The sequence below is a fragment of the Pseudophryne corroboree genome, chromosome 3 (assembly GCF_028390025.1).
Source record: "Pseudophryne corroboree isolate aPseCor3 chromosome 3, aPseCor3.hap2, whole genome shotgun sequence".
NCBI lineage: Eukaryota > Metazoa > Chordata > Amphibia > Anura > Myobatrachidae > Pseudophryne > Pseudophryne corroboree.
The window spans coordinates 241900867-241923171 of record NC_086446.1 but is presented as its reverse complement, the minus strand read 5'-3'; the positions used below and the strand labels follow the sequence as shown (position 1 = coordinate 241923171).

Here is a 22305-nt window from a genome sequence, read left to right as displayed (position 1 = left end):
AATTTGCAAAAAGTGACCCGTTTGGGTGCCCAAATGGCATTTTTCACATAACTCCAAGCACTTTAGTCGGGTTTAGTCGCTTTACGCGGCTAAACCCAACATTGCAGGGCGCACCCAGCATGTTAAAGAACAATTGAGTATTGCACCTCAATATCCATCACTTTAGATGGGAGATCAGGTGGAAAATTTAAATGTAATTGCCCCAGTGTGTAAGAACTACAGCTGGTAGGTGACCTGGAAAATGTGAACAATTTGGGGTCATGAGGGCAGCGTTTGAGAAACACTGTGGTAAGCACAGTTCATCGCTGACATGTACACACATAAGCAGTACCCATCCACTTATGAACTATAACATTGCTGACCGGACAGGTAAGTGAATTTTTGAACATTTGACCCATTCCATCTTATGTTACCTTACCGTTTGACAGCACTGTTACCGAACTACCTGTTTTCCTTTTCTAGATACTACTACAATTGGCCTAAAGCGCCTTAAGAAATTATTACAAGATATTACTATACATTAGTTTTTAACTAATATTTGAAAGATGACAAGACACACTTATTGCCCTGGCTTAATCAGACTGCCTCCTTCCCCTGCAAGTGTGGGATGTCATGTAAATCAATTTCCCTCTCATTATCGCCAGTATCTAAACTATATTTTATTTATATTTTGTGACAAGTAAATATTCCACTTCTAGTAAAGGGAAAATAAGAATTTACTTACCGATAATTCTATTTCTCGTAGTCCGTAGTGGATGCTGGGGACTCCGTCAGGACCATGGGGGGATAGCGGGCTCCGCAGGAGACAGGGCACATCTAAAAAGCTTTTTAGGTCACATGGTGTGTACTGGCTCCTCCCCCTATGACCCTCCTCCAAGCCTCAGTTAGGTACTGTGCCCGGACGAGCGTACACAATAAGGAAGGATCTTGAATCCCGGGTAAGACTCATACCAGCCACACCAATCACACCGTACAACTTGTGATCTGAACCCAGTTAACAGTATGATAACAAAACGAAGTAGCCTCCGAAAAGATGGCTCACAACAATAGTAATAACCCGATTTTTGTAACAATAACTATGTACAAGCATTGCAGACAATCCGCACTTGGGATGGGCGCCCAGCATCCACTACGGACTACGAGAAATAGAATTATCGGTAAGTAAATTCTTATTTTCTCTAACGTCCTAGTGGATCCTGGGGACTCCGTCAGGACCATGGGGATTATACCAAAGCTCCCAAACGGGCGGGAGAGTGCGGATGACTCTGCAGCACCGAATGAGAGAACTCCAGGTCCTCCTTAGCCAGAGTATCAAAATTTGTAAAATTTTACAAACGTGTTCTCCCCTGACCACGTAGCTGCTCGGCAAAGTTGTAATGCCGAGACTCCTCGGGCAGCCGCCCAGGATGAGCCCACCTTCCTTGTGGAATGGGCATCTACATATTTCGTCTGTGGCAGGCCTGCCACAGAATGTGCAAGCTGAATTGTACTACAAATCCAGCGTGCAATAGACTGCTTAGAAGCATGAGCACCCAGCTTGTTGGGTGTATACAGTATAAACAGCAAGTCAGACTTTCTGACTCCAGCCGTCCTAACTATATATATATATATATATATTTTTAGGGCCCTGACCACGTCTAGTAACTTGGAGTCCTCCAAGTCCCTAGTAGCCGCAGGCACCACAAGAGGTTGTTTCAGGTGAAAACGCTGACACCCCTTCATGAAGAAACTGGAGACGAGTCCCAGTTCTGTCCTGTTCAAATGGAAAATTTTAATATGGGCTTTTGTAAGACAAAGCCGCCCATTCTGACAATCGCCTGGCCGAGGCCAGGGCTAACAACATGGTCACTTCCCATGTGAGATATTTGTCAGCAGCAAGGTCACTTTCCATGTGAGATATTTCAAATCCACAGATTTGAGCGGTTCAAACCAATATGATTTTAAGAAATCCCAACACTATGTTGAGATCTCACGGTGCCCCTAGGGGCACAAAAAAGCTGTATATGCAATACATCCTTTACAATCTGGACTTCAGGAACTGAAGTCAATTCTTTCTGGAAGAAAATCTACAGGGCCGAAATTTAAATGTTAATGAACCCCAATTTGAGGTCCAAAACACTCCTGTTTTCAGGAAGTGTAGAAATCGACCTAGTTGAATTTCCGTCGTGGAGCCTTCCTGGCCTCACCCACGCAACATATTTTCACCACATGTGGTGATGACGTTGTGCGGTCACCTCCTTCCTGGCTTTGACCAGGGTAGGTATGACCTCTTATGGAATGCCTTTTCCCCTCAGGATCCGGCATTCAACCGCCATGCCGTCAAACGCAGCCGCGGTAAGTCTTGGAATAGACATGGTACTTGCTGAATCAAGTCCCTTCTTAGCTCCCCAGGCCCTTAGTCCTCTGTGAGCATTTCTTGAAGTTCCGGGTACCAAGTCCCTCTTGGCCAATCCGGAGCCACTAGTATAGTTCATACTCCTCTATGTCTTATAATTCTCAATACCCTGGTTATGAGAAACAGAGGAGGGAACACATACACAGACTGGTACACCCACGGTGTTACCAGAACATCCGCAGCTATCGCCTGAAGGTCTCATGACCTGGCGGAATACCTGTCCCGTTTTTGTTCGGGCGGGACGCCATCATGTCCACCTTTGGTCTTTGCCAACGGTCCACAATCATGTTGAAAAACTTCCCTATGAAGTTTCCACTCTCCCGGGTGGAGGTCATGCCTGCTGAGGAAGTCTGCTTCCCAGTCGTCCACTCCCGGAAAGAACACTGCTGATAGTGCTATCACATGATTTTCCGCCTAGCGAAAAATCCTTGCAGTTTTCACTGCCCTCCTGCTTCTTGTGCCGCCCTTCTGTTTACGTGGGCGACTGCCGTGATGTTATCCCACTGGATCAATACCGGCTGACCTTGAAGCAGAGGTCTAGCTAAGTTTAGAGCATTATAAATTTGCTCTAAGCTTATTTATGCGGAGAGAATTCTCCAGACTTAATCACACTTCCCTGGAAATTTTTTCCCTGTGTGACTGTTCCCCAGCCTCTCAGGCTGGCCTCCGTGGTCACCGGCATCCAATCCTGAATGCCGAATCTGCGGCCCTCTAGAAGATGAGCACTCTGTAATCACCACAGGAGAGACACCCTTTTCCTTGGATATAGGGTTATCCGCTGATGCATCTGAGGATGCGATCCGGACCATTTGTCCAGCAGATCCCACTGAAGAGTTCTTGCGGGAAATCTGCCGAATGGAATTGCTTCGTAATAAGCCACCATTTTTACCAGGACTCTTGTGCAATGATGCACTGACACTTTTCCTGGTTTTAGGAGGATCCCGATTAGCTCGGATAACTCCCTGGTTTTCTCCACTGGGAGAAACACGTTTTTCTGGACTGTGTCCAGAATCTTCCCTAGGAACAGTAGACGTGTCGTCGGAAAAAGCTGCGATTTTGGAATATTTAGAATCCACTCGTGCTGTCGTAGAACTACTTAAGATAGTGCTACTCCGACCTCCAACTGTTCTCTGGACCTTGCCCTTATCAGGAAAGCGTCCATGTTTCTTTTAAGAAAAATCATCATTCCGGCCATTACCTTGGTAAAGACCCGGGGCGCCGTGGACCATCCAAACGGCAGCGTCTGAACTGATAGTGACAGTTCTGTACCAGGAACCTGAAGTACCCTTGGTGAGAAGGGCAAATTTGGACCTGTAGGTAAACGTCCCTGATATCCAGTGACATCATATCGTCCCCTTCTTCCTGGTTCGCTATCACTGCTCCGAGTGACTCCATCTTGATTTGAACGCTTGTATGTAAGTGTTCAAATATTTCAGATCTCACCGAGCCGGTTGGCTTCAGTACCACAATATAGTGTGGAATACTACCCCCTTCCTTGTTGTAAGAAGGGTACTTTGATTATCACCTGCTGGGAATACAGCCTGTGAATTGTGTGAGGGGGAGACGTCTCGAATTTCCAATGTACACCTGGGATATTACATGTAGGATCCCGGAGTTCCCTTGCGAGTGTTGCTGAAACTCTTGAGATGACCCCCTACCGCACCTGAGTCCGCTTGTACGGCCCCAGCGTTATGCTGCGGACTTGGCAGAAGCCGTGAGGAGCTTCTGTTCCTGGGAATGAGCTGCTTGCTGCAGTCTTCTTCCCTTTCCTCTCCCCCTGGGCAGATATGACTGGCCTTCGCCCGCCTGCCCGTATGGGGACGAAAGGACTGAGACTGAAAAGACTGTGTCCTTTTCTGCCAATATGTGACTCGGGGTAACAAAAGGTGGATTTTTCAGCTGTTGCCATGGCCACCAGGTCCAATGGACCGCCCCTTTATACGGCAATACTTCCATATGCCGTCTGGAATCTGCCTCACCTGACCACTGTCGTGTCTTCGTCTGGCAGATATGTACATCACATTTACTCTTTGATGCCAGAATGCAAATATGCCTCTGCGCATCACACATATATAGAAATGCATCCCTAAAATGCTCTATAGACAATAAAATCCTGTCCCTGTCAAGGGTATCAAAATTTTCAGTCAGGAAATCCGACCAAGCCCCCTCAGCGCTGCACATCCAGGCTGAGGCGATTGCTGGTCGTAGTATAACACCAGTATGTGTGTATATACTGTTATGATATTTTTCAGCTTCCTATCAGCTGGCTCCTTGAGGGCGGCCGTATCTGGAAACGGTAACGCCATGTTTTTTATATGCGTGTGAGCGCCTTGTCCACCCTAAGGTGTGTTTTCCAACTCGCCCTTACTACTGGCGGGAAAAAGGGTATACCGCCCATAACTTTCTGTCGGAGGAACCCCACGTATCATCACACACTTCATTTAATTTATCTGATTCAGGCAAAACTACAAGTAGTTTATTCCCACCCTACAAAATACCCTTATTTGTGGTACTTGTGGTATCAGAAATACGTAACACCTCCTTCATTGCCCTTAACATGTAACTTGTGGCCCTAAAGGAAAAATACGTTTGTTTCTTCACCGTCGACACTGGGGTCAGTGTCCGTGTCAGTGTCTGTCGACCGACTGAGGTAAATGGGCGTTTTTACAAGCCCCTGACGGTGTCTGAGACGCCTGGACCGATACTAATTTGTCCGCCGGCTGTCTCATGTCGTCAACCGGCTTGCAGCGTGTTGACATTATCACGTAATTCCATAAGTAAGCCATCCATTCTGGTGTCGACTCCCTAGAGAGTGACATCACCATTACAGGCAATTTTCTCCGTCTCCTCACCATTTTCCTCATACATGTCGACACACACGTACCGACCTACAGCACACACATACAGGGAATGCTCTGATAGAGGACAGGACCCACTAGCCCTTTGGGGAGACAGAGGGAGAGTTTGCCAGCACACACCAAAAGCGCCATAATGTATATAACAACCCTAGAAGGTGTTGTTTCTATATATGGGCTCTTAATATATAATTATATCGCCAATTTATGCCCCCCTTCTCTTTAACCCTGTTTCTGTAGTCCAGGGGAGAGTGGGAGCCTTCCTCACCAGCGGAGCTGGTCAGGAAAATGGCGCTGAGTGCTGAGGAGAATAAGCTCCGCCCCTTTCACGGCGGGCTTTTCTCCCGGTTATTAGGAAAACTGGCCTGGGTTAAATACATACATATAGCCTTAATGGCTATATGTGATGTATTTATTTGCCAAATAGGTATTTATATTGCTGCCCAGGGCGCCCCCAGCAGCGCCCTGCACCCTCCGTGACCGTGTCAGTGAGCCGTGTAGCAACAATGGCGCACAGCTGCAGTGCTGTGCGCTACCTCTCTGAAGACTGTGAAGTCTTCTGCCGCCTGTTTCCGGACCTCCGTTCCGCCGTCTTTCTTCAGCGTCTGTAAGGGGGATCGGCGGCGCGGCTCCGGGACGAACCCCAGGCTGACCTGTGTTCCGACTCCCTCTGGAGCTCAGTGTCCAGTAGCCTAAAACTTCAATCCTCCTGCACGCAGGTGAGTTGCAAGTCTCTCCCCTAAGTCCCTCGTTGCAGTGATCCTGTCGCCAGCAGGAATCACTGATTAGAAACCTAAAAAAAAAAACTTTACTAAACAGCTCCTTAAGAGAGCCATCCAGTTTGCACCCTTCTCGGACGGGCACAAAAACCTAACTGAGGCTTGGAGGAGGGTCATAGGGGGAGGAGCCAGTACACACCATGTGACCTAAAAAGCTTTTTAGATGTGCCCTGTCTCCTGCGGAGCCCGCTATCCCCCCATGGTCCTGACGGAGTCCCCAGCATCCACTAGGACGTTAGAGAAAGTTATATATTATTTCATTATTTTACAAACTAATTAAAAGACCGTGCTTTTGCGCATAAATTAAAGGTACACGCAGATCTAAAAATTAGGTGCGATTCTTTAACATAAATCACTGGTCATTTTATGACAAAACATGGAGTGAAGCGTCATCATTTGATCAACATTTATGCCAGAATGTAATTAGCAATGGTGCATTGAATTGTTCAAAGCATAAACCCCCACCGACTCTTTATCCTAATATCACCTGACCAACAAGGGGCTTTGGGACTGACTGACTCACACTAAAGGTGGGTACACACTTAGCGATATAGTGAACTATATTGCTCATTTTCCCCCTCCTGAGCTGTATAGTTTACTATATCGCCCAGTGTTATATGCCACCGCTCGATGCGAGACCCTGCGGGTTGTTACCGACTCATCGTCCAAAGCTGCCTGCTCCGGCGGCAATGGCATCACGTCACTGTGCGGTATCATTAATGAGTGTGTATGCCAGCCGTCGGGCGGCCTGACCCGGGATGGGGGAGGGACACTAGGCGATGTCGCTCACCGAACACATTGCCTAGTGTGTAGCCACCTTAAGAAATAAAAAAAAAAAGTAATAAATAATACCCAGGGGTATTCGGGCGCTATGAGGCGAGGTGCTCAGCTAAGCAGCAGCCAATGTTAAGAGGGAAGTCAATCCCAATATATTACACTTACAAAAGAAAAAGAAGGAAGGCTGCGCTTCAAGAGGAAAAGAACAATGAATCCACTAAGTGTGTACAATTTTATGACAATTTATTAAAAACACTAACTCATTAAAAAACAGCAATATTCTGTACAGTAATATTGTGCCATGTGCATGCATAAAAAAAATAAGAATTTACTTACCGATAATTCTATTTCTCGGAGTCCGTAGTGGATGCTGGGGTTCCTGAAAGGACCATGGGGAATAGCGGCTCCGCAGGAGACAGGGCACAAAAAAGTAAAGCTTTTACCAGATCAGGTGGTGTGCACTGGCTCCTCCCCCTATGACCCTCCTCCAGACTCCAGTTAGGTACTGTGCCCGGACGAGCGTACACAATAAGGGAGGCAATTTGAATCCCGGGTAAGACTCATACCAGCCACACCAATCACACCGTACAACTTGTGATCTAAACCCAGTTAACAGTATGATAACAGAAAGAGCCTCTTAAAGATGGCTCCTTAACAATATAACCCGAATTTGTTAACAATAACTATGTACAGTATTGCAGATAATCCGCACTTGGGATGGGCGCCCAGCATCCACTACGGACTCCGAGAAATAGAATTATCGGTAAGTAAATTCTTATTTTCTCTATCGTCCTAAGTGGATGCTGGGGTTCCTGAAAGGACCATGGGGATTATACCAAAGCTCCCAAACGGGCGGGAGAGTGCGGATGACTCTGCAGCACCGAATGAGAGAATTCCAAGTCCTCTTTTGCCAGGGTATCAAATTTGTAGAATTTTACAAACGTGTTTTCCCCCGACCACGTAGCTGCTCGGCAGAATTGTAATGCCGAGACCCCTCGGGCAGCCGCCCAAGATGAGCCCACCTTCCTTGTGGAATGGGCCTTAACAGATTTAGGCTGTGGCAGGCCTGCCACAGAATGAGCAAGTTGAATTGTGTTACAAATCCAACGAGCAATCGTCTGCTTAGAAGCAGGGGCACCCAACTTGTTGGGTGCATATAGTATCAACAGCGAGTCAGATTTTCTGACTTCAGCCGTGCTTGAAATGTATATTTTTAAGGCTCTGACAACGTCCAACAACTTGGAGTCCTCCAAGTCGCCAGTGGCCGCAGGCACCACAATAGGTTGGTTCAGGTGAAGCGCTGATACCACCTTAGGGAGAAAATGCGGACGAGTCCTCAGTTCTGCCCTATCCGAATGGAAGATTAGATAAGGGCTTTTATAAGATAAAGCCGCCAATTCAGATACTCTCCTGGCGGAAGCCAGGGCCAGTAACATAGTCACTTTCCATGTGAGATATTTAAAATCCACCTTTTTCAATGGTTCAAACCAATGGGATTTGAGGAAATCTAAAACGACATTTAGATCCCACGGTGCCACCGGAGGCACCACAGGAGGCTGTATATGCAGTACTCCTTTAACAAAAGTCTGTACCTCAGGAACTGAGGCCAATTCTTTTTGGAAGAATATTGACAGGGCCGAAATTTGAACCTTAATAGATCTCAATTTGAGACCCATAGACAATCCTGATTGTAGGAAATGTAGGAAACGACCCAGTTGAAATTCCTCCGTCGGAACACTCCGATCCTCGCACCACGCGACATATTTTCGCCAAATGCGGTGATAATGTTTCGCGGTGACTTCCTTCCTTGCCTTAATCAAGGTAGGAATGACTTCTTCTGGAATGCCTTTCCCTTTTAGGATCTGGCGTTCAACCGCCATGCCGTCAAACGCAGCCGCGGTAAGTCTTGAAAGAGACAGGGACCCTGTTGTAGCAGGTCCCTTCTCAGAAGTAGAGGGCACGGGTCGTCCGTGACCAACTCTTGAAGTTCCGGGTACCAAGTCCTTCTTGGCTAATCCGGAGCCACTAGTATTGTTCTTACTCCTCCTCACCGTATAATCTTCAATACCTTTGGTATGAGAGGCAGAGGAGGAAACACATATACTGATTTGTACACCCAAGGTGTTACCAGTGCGTCCACAGCTATTGCCTGTGGATCTCTTGACCTGGCGCAATACTTGTCCTTGAGGCGAGACGCCATCATGTCTACCATTGGTCTTTCCCAACAGTTTATTAGCATGTGGAAGACTTCTGGATGAAGACCCCCCTCTCCCGGGTGAATATCGTGTCTGCTGAGGAAGTCTGCTTCCCAGTTGTCCACGCCCGGGAAGAACACTGCTGACAGTGCTATTACGTGATTCTCCGCCCAGCGAAGAATGTTGGCAGCTTCTGCCATTGCACTCCTGCTTCTTGTGCCGCCCTGTCTGTTTACATGGGCGACCGCCGTGATGTTGTCCGACTGAATCAACACCGGTTTTCCTTGCAGGAGTGGTTCCGCCTGGCTTAGAGCATTTTAGATTGCTCTTAGTACCAGAATGTTTATGTGAAGAGACTTTTCCAGGTTCGTCCATACCCCCTGGAAGTTTCTTCCTTGTGTGACTGCTCCCCAACCTCTCAGGCTGGCGTCCGTGGTCACCAGGATCAAATCCTGTATGCCGAATCTGCGGCCCTCCAATAGATGAGCCTTTTGCAACCACCACAGAAGATATACCCTTGTCCTTGGCGACAGGGTTATTCGCAGGTGCATCTGAGGATGCGACCCTGACCATTTGTCCAACAGATCCCTTTGGAAAATTCTTGCATGGAATCTGCCGAATGGAATTGCTTCGTAAAAAGCCACCATTTTTCCCAGGACTCTTGTGTACAGACACCTTTCCTGGTTTTAGGAGGTTCCTGACAGGTCGGATAACTCCTTGGCTTTTTCCTCGGGAAGAAAAACCTTTTTCTGAACCGTGTCCAGAATCATCCCTAGGAACAGCAGACGTATCGTCGGAAAACAGCTGCGATTCTTGGAATATTTAGAATCCAGTCGTGCCGTCGAAGAACTACTTTAGATAGTGCTCTTCCGACCTCCAACTGTTCTCTGGAACTTGCCCTTTTTAGGTCGTGCAAGTAAGGGATAATTTAGATGCCTTTTTTCTTTGAAGAAACATCTTTTCGGCCATTACCTTGGTAAAAAGGCCCGGGGTGCCGTGGATAATTCAAACGGCATCGTCTGAAACTGATATTGACAGTTCTGTACCACGAACCAGAGGTACCCTTGATGAGAAGGACAAAATTTGGACATGGAGGTAATCCTTGATGTCCAGGGACACCATATAGTCCCCTTTTTTCCGGTTCGCTATCACTGCTCTGAGTGACTTTATCTCGATTTGAACCTTTTATGTAAGTGTTCAAAACATTTTAGATTTAGACTATGTGTCACCAAGCCGTCTGGCTTCAGTACCACAATATAGTGTGGAAAAATAATACCCTTTTCCTTGTCGTAGGAGGGGTACTTTGATTATCACCTGCTGGATATACAGCTTGTGAATTGTTTCCAATGCTGCCTCCCTGTCGGAGGGAGCCGTTGGTAAAGCAGACTTCAGGAACCTGCGAGGAGAAGATGTCTCGACTCTCCAATCTTTACCCCTGGGATAATACTCGTACGATCTAGGGGTCAACTTGCGAGTGATCCCACTGCGCCCTGAGACTCTTGAGACTACCCCCCCACCTTGAGTCCGCTTGCACGGCCCCAGCGTCATGCTGAGGACTTGGCAGACGCGGTGGAGGGCTTCTTTTCCTGGGAAAGGGCTGCCTGCTGCAGTCTACTTCCCTTACCTCTATGTCTGGGCAGATATGACTGGCCTTTTGCCTGCATGCCCTCATGGGAAAGGAAAGATTGAGGCTGAAAAGACGGTGTCTTTTTTAGCTGAGATGTAACTTGGGGTAAAAAAGGTTGGATTTCCCAGCTGTTGCTGTGGTCCCCAGGTCCGATGGACCGACCCCCAAATAACTCCTTCCCTTTATACAGCAATACTTCCATCTGCCGTATGGGATCTGTATCACCTGACCACTGTCGTGTCCCTGACATCTTCTGGGAGATATGGACAACGCACTTATCTTGATGCCAGAGAGCAAATATCCCTCTGTGCATCTCACATACATATATATAGAATGCATCCTATTAAATGCTCTACATGAATAAAATATTTTCAGTCAGGGAATCCGACCAAGCCAACCCAGCACTGCATCTCCAGGCTGATGGCGATCGCTGGTCGCAGTATAACCACCGTATGTGTGTATATACTTTTTAGGATATTTTTCCAGCTTCCTATCAGCTGGCTCCTTGAGGGCGGCCGTATCTGGAGACGGTAACGCCACTTGATAAGCGTGTGAGCGCCTTATCACCCTAAGGGGTGTTTCCCAACGTACCCTAATTTCTGGCGGGAAAGGGTATAACGCCAATATTTGCTATCGGGGTAACCCTACGCATCATCACACACTTCATTTTATTTTATCTGATTCAGGAAAAACTACAGGTAGTTTTTTCACTCCCACATAATACCCTTTCTTGTGGTACTTGTAGTATCAGAAACACGTAACACCTCCTTCATTGCCCTTAACGTGTGGCCCTAATGAGAAATACGTTTGTTTATTCACCGTCGACACTGTATTCAGTGTCCGTGTCTGTGTCTGTGTCGACCGACTGAGGTAAATGGGCGTTTTTTAAAAACCCTGACGGTGTTTCTGAGACGCCTGGACCGGTCCTAATAGATTGTCGGCCGTCTCATGTCGTCAACCGACCTTGCAGCGTGTTGACATTCTCACGTAATTCTCTAAATAAGCCATCCATTCCGGTGTCGACTCCCTAGAGAGTGACATCACCATTACAGGCAATTTCTCCGCCTCCTCACCAACATCGTCCTCATACATGTCGACACACACGTACCGACACACAGCACACACACCGGGAATGCTCTGACAGAGGACAGGACCCACTAGCCCTTTGGGGAGACAGAGGGAGAGTCTGCCAGCACACACCAAAAACGCTATAATTATATAGGGACAACCTTATATAAGTGTTTCTCCCTTATAGCATCTTTTATATATATACAATATCGCCAAAATCAGTGCCCCCCCTCTCTGTTTTAACCCTGTTTCTGTAGTGCAGTGCAGGGGAGAGCCTGGGAGCCTTCTCTCCAGCTTTTCTGTGAGAGAAAATGGCGCTGTGTGCTGAGGAGATAGGCCCCGCCCCTTTTACGGCGGGCTCGTCTCCCGCTATTTTTGAAGTTAGGCAGGGGTTAAATATCTCCATATAGCCTCTGTGGGCTATATGTGAGGTATTTTTTGCCTCTAATAAGGTTTTTATTTGCCTCTCAGAGCGCCCCCCCCAGCGCTCTGCACCCTCAGTGACTGTTGTGTGAAGTGTGCTGAGAGGAAAATGGCGCACAGCTGCAGTGCTGTGCGCTACCTTTATGAAGACTCAGGAGTCTTCAGCCGCCGATTTTGGACCTCTTCTCTCTTCAGCGTCTGCAAGGGGGCCGGCGGCGCGGCTCCGGTGACCATCCAGGCTGTACCTGTGATCGTCCCTCTGGAGCTAGTGTCCAGTAGCCAAGCAGCAAATCCACTCTGCACGCAGGTGAGTTCACTACTTCTCCCCTAAGTCCCTCGTTGCAGTGATCCTGTTGCCAGCAGGACTCACTGTAAAGTAAAAAACCTAAGCTAAACTTTCTCTAAGCAGCTCTTTAGGAGAGCCACCTAGATTGCACCCTTCTCGTTCGGGCACAAAATCTAACTGGAGTCTGGAGGAGGGTCATAGGGGGAGGAGCCAGTGCACACCACCTGATCTGGTAAAAGCTTTACTTTTTTGTGCCCTGTCTCCTGCGGAGCCGCTATTCCCCATGGTCCTTTCAGGAACCCCAGCATCCACTTAGGACGATAGAGAAATAGAGTTTACCAAAAGTGTTGGTTCAGGACATGTATTATATAAACTCTGTAGGATCCGTTCCAGATATTGCCCTTAAATGATATATGTCCAGTTGTGATCCACTATGGAGAGTCCCTTTTAGATGGTGTTTAGAGAGTCCAATACAAATTCCATATGCCGCTAGAGGGTTGAAGGTTGAATAGAATGTCCCATAAATGATGGGTACCTCATGCAGTGCGGTGATTGGATGGTGCCTCCCTAGGACTCCTCTGGATGGCTGAAAGTGGTGAGGGCTGGTTCGGATCCAATTGAAGAAGGTCCTGCTCCAAGGGGTAAATACCTGACGCGTTTCGATGCATATACCTTGCAGCTTTTTCAAAGACACCTTTGAAAAAGCTGCAAGGTATATGCAGCGAAACGCGTCAGGTATTTACCCCTTGGAGCAGGACCTTCTTCAATTGGATCCGAACCAGCCCTCACCACTTTCCAGCCATCCAGAGGAGTCCTAGAGAGGCACCATCCAATCACCGCACTGCATGAGGTACCCACCATTTATGGGACATTCTATTCAACCTTCAACCCTCTAGCGGCATATGGAATTTGTATTGGACTCTCTAAACACCATCTAAAAGGGACTCTCCATAGTGGATCACAACTGGACATATATCATTTAAGGGCAATATCTGGAACGGATCCTACAGAGTTTATATAATACATGTCCTGAACCAACACTTTGGGTAAACTCTATTTTTTATGCATGCACATGGCACAATATTACTGTACAGAATATTGCTGTTTTTTAATGAGTTAGTGTTTTTAATAAATTGTCATAAAATTGTACACACTTAGTGGATTCATTGTTCTTTTCCTCTTGAAGCGCAGCCTTCCTTCTTTTTCTTTTGTCACCTTAAGAAATCAGAATGCACATTGATGGGAAATTATTAAATGGTTCCAGGAAAAAACAGAAAACAGAAATGTATTGCAGTGGCAGCCATTTAAATATGTGGCTTCACAAAATCACTGTTAGGTACACAAGGAAAATCGCTAAAAGTTTCAGCTTTGTGTTAAAATACTTAACAAAAAAAAACTTGCTGCTAAAGAAAAAAAAAAAAAAGTCTGTATTTCTAAATATTCAGCCACTAACCCCAAAGAAATAGTCACTTTAACATTTTAAGCTACAGTGTAAACAAAACACTTTTTTTTTTTTAAAGTGACAGATGTACTTGAAATAGCTTATCATCAGAAGTCATTTTCTGCAGAAATGCTTTCTATTTTTTTGTGCTGACATCAGAAGATGAGACGGAAATTATGCAGCAATTTTATCTGCAGCACTACAAATACATTCTGTAATTATCCTAAAAACAAAACTAATCGTAGCTATTGATTGCTTATGCAAATGAGCTCTACTTGGCAAAATCTAATCTGAGTATCCCAAAAGGATATGGCGGTAGATATCAATGGAAAGGCTGTAATTTACTTACTCAACAGAGAAACCGGAATCCCTGTCAAAACAGCAAACAAAGCACACAGCCCCATCCATTAGGGAGTCATAGCAGAGAAAATTGATTTCAGAGAGAAGATAAAAAGTGCGAGTGCAACACAAGGGCTGGGAGGGAGATCAATGAAAAAAAAAAAAACCCTCAACCCCATCTATCAATAATATAAAGGCTTTGTTTGGGGGGGGACAGATCTGATCAAGCTAATTCAATCACAGAGAAGAGTGTGGTCACTATCATCCAGAAGTCTCGCTGGAAACAGTGATCAAGTTAGATATGAAATGTGCAGAAATACATTGTCACCGGAAGTAGAAAACGATGAGAAAAGTCACAGTAGCTATTCTTCCAGCACCAAAGTGGACAAAACAAAACAGAATCCACTGACATCTAGGAGGAAACAACGAAGATGTGCATTTATTGATATGAATAAGCAAAAAAATAAGAATTTACTTACCGATAATTCTATTTCTCGGAGTCCGTAGTGGATGCTGGGGTTCCTGAAAGGACCATGGGGAATAGCGGCTCCGCAGGAGACAGGGCACAAAAAAGTAAAGCTTTACTAGGTCAGGTGGTGTGCACTGGCTCCTCCCCCTATGACCCTCCTCCAGACTCCAGTTAGGTACTGTGCCCGGACGAGCATACACAATAAGGGAGGCATTTTGAATCCCGGGTAAGACTCATACCAGCCACACCAATCACACCGTACAACTTGTGATCTAAACCCAGTTAACAGTATGACAACAGAAAGGGCCTCTTAAAGATGGCTCCTTAACAATAACCCGAATTAGTTAACAATAACTATGTACAAGAATTGCAGATAATCCGCACTTGGGATGGGCGCCCAGCATCCACTACGGACTCCGAGAAATAGAATTATCGGTAAGTAAATTCTTATTTTCTCTATCGTCCTAAGTGGATGCTGGGGTTCCTGAAAGGACCATGGGGATTATACCAAAGCTCCCAAACGGGCGGGAGAGTGCGGATGACTCTGCAGCACCGAATGAGAGAACTCCAGGTCCTCCTTTGCCAGGGTATCAAATTTGTAAAATTTTACAAACGTGTTCTCCCCCGACCACGTAGCTGCTCGGCAGAGTTGTAATGCCGAGACCCCTCGGGCAGCCGCCCAAGATGAGCCCACCTTCCTTGTGGAGTGGGCTTTTACAGTTTTAGGCTGTGGCAGGCCTGCCACAGAATGTGCAAGTTGAATTGTGTTACAAATCCAACGAGCAATCGACTGCTTAGAAGCAGGTGCGCCCAACTTGTTGGGTGCATACAATATAAACAGCGAGTCAGATTTTCTGACTCCAGCCGTCCTTGCAATGTATATTTTTAAGGCTCTGACAACGTCCAACAACTTGGAGTCCTCCAAGTCGCTAGTGGCCGCAGGCACCACAATAGGTTGGTTCAGATGAAATGCTGATACCACTTTAGGGAGAAAATGCGGACGAGTCCGCAGTTCTGCCCTATCCGAATGGACTTTTATAAGATAAAGCCGCCAATTCAGATACTCTCCTGGCAGAGGCCAGGGCTAGTAACATAGTCACTTTCAATGTGAGATATTTCAAATCCACCCTTTTCAATGGTTCAAACCAATGGGATTTGAGGAAATCTAAAACTACATTTAGATCCCACGGTGCCACCGGAGGCACCACAGGAGGCTGTATATGCAGTACTCCCTTGACAAAAGTCTGGACCTCAGGGACAGAGGCCAATTCTTTTTGGAAGAATATTGACAGGGCCGAAATTTGAACCTTAATGGATCCCAATTTGAGACCCATAGATAATCCTGATTGCAGGAAATGTAGGAAACGACCCAGTTGGAATTCCTCCGTCGGAACCCTCCGATCCTCGCACCACGCTACATATTTTCGCCAAATGCGGTGATAATGTTTCACGGTGACTTCCTTCCGTGCCTTAATCAAGGTAGGAATGACTTCTTCTGGAATGCCTTTCCCTTTTAGGATCTGGCGTTCAACCGCCATGCCGTCAAACGCAGCCGCGGTAAGTCTTGAAAAAGACAGGGACCCTGCTGTAGCAGGTCCCTTCTCAGAGGTAGAGGCCACGGTTCGTCCGTGAGCATCTCTTGAAGTTCCGGATACCAAGTCCTTCTCGGCCAATCCGGAACCACTAGTATTGTTCTTACTCTTCTTTGCCGTATGATCTTCAATACCTTTGGTATGAGCGGCAGAGGAGGAAACACATACACTGACTGGTACACCCAAGGAGTTACCAGTGCGTCCACAGCTATTGCCTGTGGATCTCTTGACCTGGCGCAATATTTGTCCAGTTTCTTGTTGAGGCGAGACGCCATCATGTCTACAATTGGTCTTTCCCAACGGTCTATTAACATGTTGAAGACTTCTGGATGTAGACCCCACTCTCCCGGATGAAGATCGTGTCTGCTGAGGAAGTCTGCTTCCCAGTTGTCCACGCCCGGGATGAACACTGCTGACAGTGCTATCACGTGATTCTCCCCCCAGCGAAGAATCTTGGCAGCTTCTGCCATTGCACTCCTGCTTCTTGTGCCGCCCTGCCTGTTTACATGGGCGACCGCCGTGATGTTGTCCGACTGAATCAACACCGGCTTTCCTTGCAGGAGAAGTTCCGCCTGGCTTAGAGCATTGTATATTGCTCTTAGTTCCAGAATGTTTATGTGAAGAGACTTTTCCAGACTCGTCCATACTCCCTGGAAGTTTCTTCCTTGTGTGACTGCTCCCCAGCCTCTCAGGCTGGCGTCCGTGGTCACCAGGATCCAATCCTGAATGCCGAATCTGCGGCCTTCTAATAGGTGAGCCTTCTGCAACCACCACAGAAGTGACACCCTTGTCTTTGGTGACAGGGTTATTCGCAGGTGCATCTGCAGATGCGACCCTGACCATTTGTCCAACAGATCCCTTTGGAATATTCTTGCATGGAATCTGCCGAATGGAATTGCTTCGTAAGAAGCCACCATTTTTCCCAGGACTCTTGTGCATTGATGTACTGACACTTTTCCTGGTTTTAGGAGGTTCCTGACCAGATCGGATAACTCCTTGGCTTTTTCCTCTGGAAGGATAACCTTTTTCTGAACCGTGTCCAGAATCATTCCTAGGAACAGCAGACGAGTTGTCGGGATTAAATGGGATTTTGGAATATTCAGAATCCACCCGTGTTGTCTTAGCACCTCTTGAGATAGTGCTAAAGCTGTCTCCAGCTGTTCTCTGGACCTTGCCCTTATTAGGAGATCGTCCAAGTATGGGATAACTAATACGCCTTTTCTTCGAAGAAGAATCATCATCTCGGCCATTACCTTGGTAAAGACCCGAGGCGCCGTGGACAATCCGAACGGCAGCGTCTGAAACTGATAGTGACAGTTTTGAACAATGAACCTGAGGTACCCCTGGTGTGCGGGGTAAATCGGAACGTGTAGATACGCATCCTTGATGTCCAAGGATACCATAAAGTCCCCTTCTTCCAGGTTCGCTATCACTGCTCTGAGTGACTCCATCTTGAACTTGAACTTTTTTATGTAGAGGTTCAAGGACTTCAGATTTAGAATAGGCCTTACCGAGCCATCCGGCTTCGGTACCACAAATAGAGTGGAATAATACCCCTTTCCTTGTTGTAATAGGGGTACTTTGACTATCACCTGCTGAGCGTACAGCTTGTGAATGGCTTCCAACACCCTCTCCCTTTCGGAAGAGACGGTTGGTAAGGCAGACTTCAGGAAACGATGAGGAGGATCCGTCTCTAATTCCAACCTGTACCCCTGAGATATTATCTGCAGGATCCAGGGGTCTACCTGCGAGTGAGCCCACTGCGCGCTGTAATTTTTGAGACGGCCCCCCACTGTCCCCGAGTCCGCTTGAGAGGCCCCAGCGTCATGCTGAGGTTTTTGCAGGAGCCGGGGAGGGCTTCTGTTCCTGGGAAGGAGCTGCCTGTTGGTGTCTCTTCCCTCTTCCTCTGCCTCGTGGCAGGTACGACAAGCCCTTTGCTCTCTTATTTTTGTAGGAGCGAAAAGGCTGCGGTTGAAAGGTCGGTGCCTTTCTCTGTTGGGGAGTGACTTGAGGTAAAAAAGTGGATTTCCCGGCAGTAGCCGTGGCCACCAAGTCTGATAGACCAACTCCAAATAACTCCTCCCCTTTATACGGCAAAACCTCCATGTGACGTTTTGAATCCGCATCGCCTGTCCACTGTCGTGTCCATAAGGCTCTTCTGGCTGAAATGGACATAGCACTCACCCGAGATGCCAGTGTGCAAATATCCCTCTGTGCATCACGCATATAGATAAATGCATCCTTTATTTGTTCTAACGACAGTAAAACATTGTCCCTATCTAGGGTATCAATATTTTCAATCAGGGATTCTGACCAAACTACTCCAGCACTGCACATCCAGGCAGTTGCTATAGCTGGTCGTAGTATAACACCTGCATGTGTGTATATATTCTTTTGAATAACTTCCATCTTTCTATCTGATGGATCCTTAAGTGCGGCCGTCTCAGGAGAGGGTAACGCCACTTGTTTGGATAAGCGTGTGAGCGCCTTGTCCACCTTAGGGGGTGTTTCCCAGCGCGCCCTAACCTCTGGCGGGAAAGGGTATAATGCCAATAACTTTTTTGAAATTATCAACTTTTTATCAGGAGCAACCCACGCTTCATCACACACGTCATTTAATTCTTCTGATTCAGGAAAAACTGTTTGTAGTTTTTTCACACCATACATAATACCCTGTTTTACGGTATCTGTAGTATCAGCTAAATGTAACGTCTCCTTCATTGCCAAAATCATATAACGTGTGGCCCTACTGGAAAATACGTTTGAATTTCTACCGTCGTCACTGGAATCAGTGCCCGTGTCTGGGTCTGTGTCGACCGACTGAGGCAAAGGGCGTTTTACAGCCCCTGACGGTGTTTGAGGCGCCTGGACAGGCATTAATTGATTGTCCGGCCGCCTCATGTCCTCAACTGACTGTTTAAGGGAAGATAAACCATCACGTAATTCCACAAATAAAGGCATCCATTCTGGTGTCGACCCCCTGGGGGGTGACATCTGCATATTTGGCAATTGCTCCGCCTCCACACCAATATCGTCCTCATACATGTCGACACCACGTACCGACACACACCGCAAACTCACAGGGAATGCTCTAATGAAGACAGGACCCACTAGCCCTTTTGGGGAGACAGAGGGAGAGTCTGCCAGCACACACCACAAAGCACTATATATACAAGGGATATCCTTATATTAAGTGCTCCCTTATAGCTGCTTTAATATATATATATATAGCCATTAATGTGCCCCCCCTCTCTGTTTTACCCTGTTTCTGTAGTGCAGTGCAGGGGAGAGACCTGGGAGCCGTTCTGACCAGCGGAGCTGTGACAGAAAATGGCGCCGTGTGCTGAGGAGATAGGCCCCGCCCCTTTTTCGGCGGGTTCTTCTCCCGCTATTTTTCCAGTCAGGCAGGGGTTAAATATCTCCATATAGCCCCTATGGGCTATATGTGAGGTATTTTTAGCCTTGTATAAGGTTTATATTTGCCTCTCAGAGCGCCCCCCCCCCAGCGCTCTGCACCCTCAGTGACTGCCCAGTGAAGTGTGCTGAGAGGAAAATGGCGCACAGCTGCAGTGCTGTGCGCTACCTTATGAAGACTGAGGAGTCTTCAGCCGCCGGTTTCCGGACCTCTTCACGCTTCAGCATCTGCAAGGGGGTCGGCGGCGCGGCTCCGGGACCGGACTCCACGGCTGGGCCTGTGTTCGATCCCTCTGGAGCTAATGGTGTCCAGTAGCCAAGCAGCAAATCCACTCTGCATGCAGGTGAGTTTACTACTTTCCCCCTAAGTCCCACGTTGCAGTGATCCTGTTGCCAGCAGGACTCACTGTAAAGAAAAAAACCTAAACTAAACTTTCTCTAAGCAGCTCTTTAGGAGAGCCACCTAGATTGCACCCTTCTCGTTCGGGCACAAAATCTAACTGGAGTCTGGAGGAGGGTCATAGGGGGAGGAGCCAGTGCACACCACCTGACCTAGTAAAGCTTTACTTTTTTGTGCCCTGTCTCCTGCGGAGCCGCTATTCCCCATGGTCCTTTCAGGAACCCCAGCATCCACTTAGGACGATAGAGAAAATACCAAAAGGCTGCAACTGTCATTTTTTATCTTTTAGGACTAGTTCAATGCCTGTTCAAGTCTCAGACTAAGAGGAATGACCTGCGCATACTGTGGTCAACCTTTTGTGGGCTGAACCAATATTCAAGCCTACCAATTCAATATGAAATAGTGACAGCATTTAGGCACAGTGTGAGGTCACTAGCACCTAGTGGTGCGATGATCTTCATTTGGGTTCCATTGTGCATACATGACTTATACACTGGAGTACAACTGACAAGACACAGACAACGTCCTCAATTACTGATGACAACAATCAGGCTGTCAGTAGTGTGAACACACTTTTAAAGGATCAACACTTTCTGCTGCACAGCATATTCACTAGAAGAAAGTAAGGCTGAGAGGCTGTGGACAGTTATTACACAGACTGACCACAGAGTTCTCAGGATACCGCTCAGATCCCAGGGAATGTTATGAAGACCTGGAACCAACTGAAGATAAAATGCCAGGAAACAATAGACATCGCTGCAGACACCAGCGAGAGCCTTCCATTTCTGAAGCCATCACTTGCAATGACCTCAGCTCCGCACTTGGCTTTATGAGCACAATGCAGACACTAAATAACACAGCAAGTGCAGGCTAGAAAATACCAGCAACGGAAAATGTAAATAGGTTTTCATGGCAAAACACAAAGGATTAGTCCAAGCTTTCTGATGCTTAAACAAACTGCATTAATATATTTCTTAATCAAATGGTCATTGAATCTACTAGAGTTGCCACAGAGCTTAATGGGCTCACAATGAACACTGCTTGGAAATACATATAGGCTTAGAGGTGTCTGCTTTTCCTGACAGTATATTGACACTACTACAGAATATATACGTGTGTTTGTGCGTGACAGGATATTGCACATCTCACTATAAAGCCTAGTATGCCCAGGATAAAGTACAGCCTGATGGGGCAATGCTCACCAAACAGCACAAAGAGGTGGCATATGCCGAATGCCCTGGGTTCCTGTGCTCCCAGCCTCTCACTGACTGATGGCACGTACCTGCAGAATACCAGGGCTGAGTGACAGCTGTCAGTCAGTAGTCCCTGGCTGTCAGGCTGGAGGGTGAGGGCATGTGGGGGGCGGGGGAGCCCCTGGCTGAGGCGGGGGATGAGGGGGGGTACGGAGGGAAGAGGAGGCACTACTCCTTACCTGGTAAATGGAGTTCCAGCTGCTGTTCCTGTCCGCCTCCTGAAACTCTTTCTCTATGTCCATATCTGGGCGCCGCTCTCTCCTCTCCCTCCCGGCCGTCTCTTCCTCCTCCTCCCGCTGCTGCTGCTCCTGCCTGACACCACTGCACGCAGCCGGAAGCGCGCACTCCCACCTCCCTCACGGACGGCAGCGTCACTTCCGCTCCAGACGCAGCCAACCGTGGCAGCGGGCGCGACGGGGCACCACACTCATCCGGAAGTGGCTCCTTCTCCCGGCTTCTATCCGTCGTGTCCTTCCCGTGCTGTTGGTAGCTGCTGTCCCCTTGTGTGACTGTCAGGCCCCCTAGCGGTCACCCTCACAGTACCTGCCACTCTGTGTCACTCTAGTGCCTGCTCTGCCACTGTGTGACCCTCCCCAGCGCCTGCCTATCACTGCATGGTTATGGCTAAAACCAAGTTGGGGAAAGGACCTCTGACGTCACCAGGGGGCTTGGTGGCTTGCTCCGCTTCGTTTGCCACCAGGTAACTAAAGGTAGAGCAGCGGTGCAAGTATGCTCGAGTACGGAGTACCCTTAAGAATTTGGCAGTAGGTATGCAGTACCCACTGCCATTACCACAGTTATAATGTGCCACAAAGCAACAAGACCATGGTGCTTGGCAGCATGACGGCTCCTCCCACTTTATCAGGGTTACTGGGAGTGCGACAGTGGCTGTATTATCCTGTTATAATGGAGGCTTTACTATATATTGTTATTAAATTGGGGGCATTACTATATATTTCTATTATATTGGAGGCATTACTATGATTCCCCCC

General features: G+C 47.4%; 1 protein-coding gene across 1 annotated transcript in view; it reads right to left on the bottom strand.

The window, feature by feature from the left end:
• Positions 1 to 21893, bottom strand: part of PTPN1 (protein tyrosine phosphatase non-receptor type 1) — a 245243-nt gene extending 223350 nt beyond the window's left edge. Inside the window, exon 1 of the mRNA XM_063958949.1 lies at positions 21493 to 21893. Within this exon, the coding sequence (XP_063815019.1) occupies positions 21493 to 21555 (63 nt within the window). The 5' untranslated portion in view covers positions 21556 to 21893. The remainder of the gene's footprint in view (positions 1 to 21492) is intronic.
• Positions 21894 to 22305: the final 412 nt, after the last annotated feature.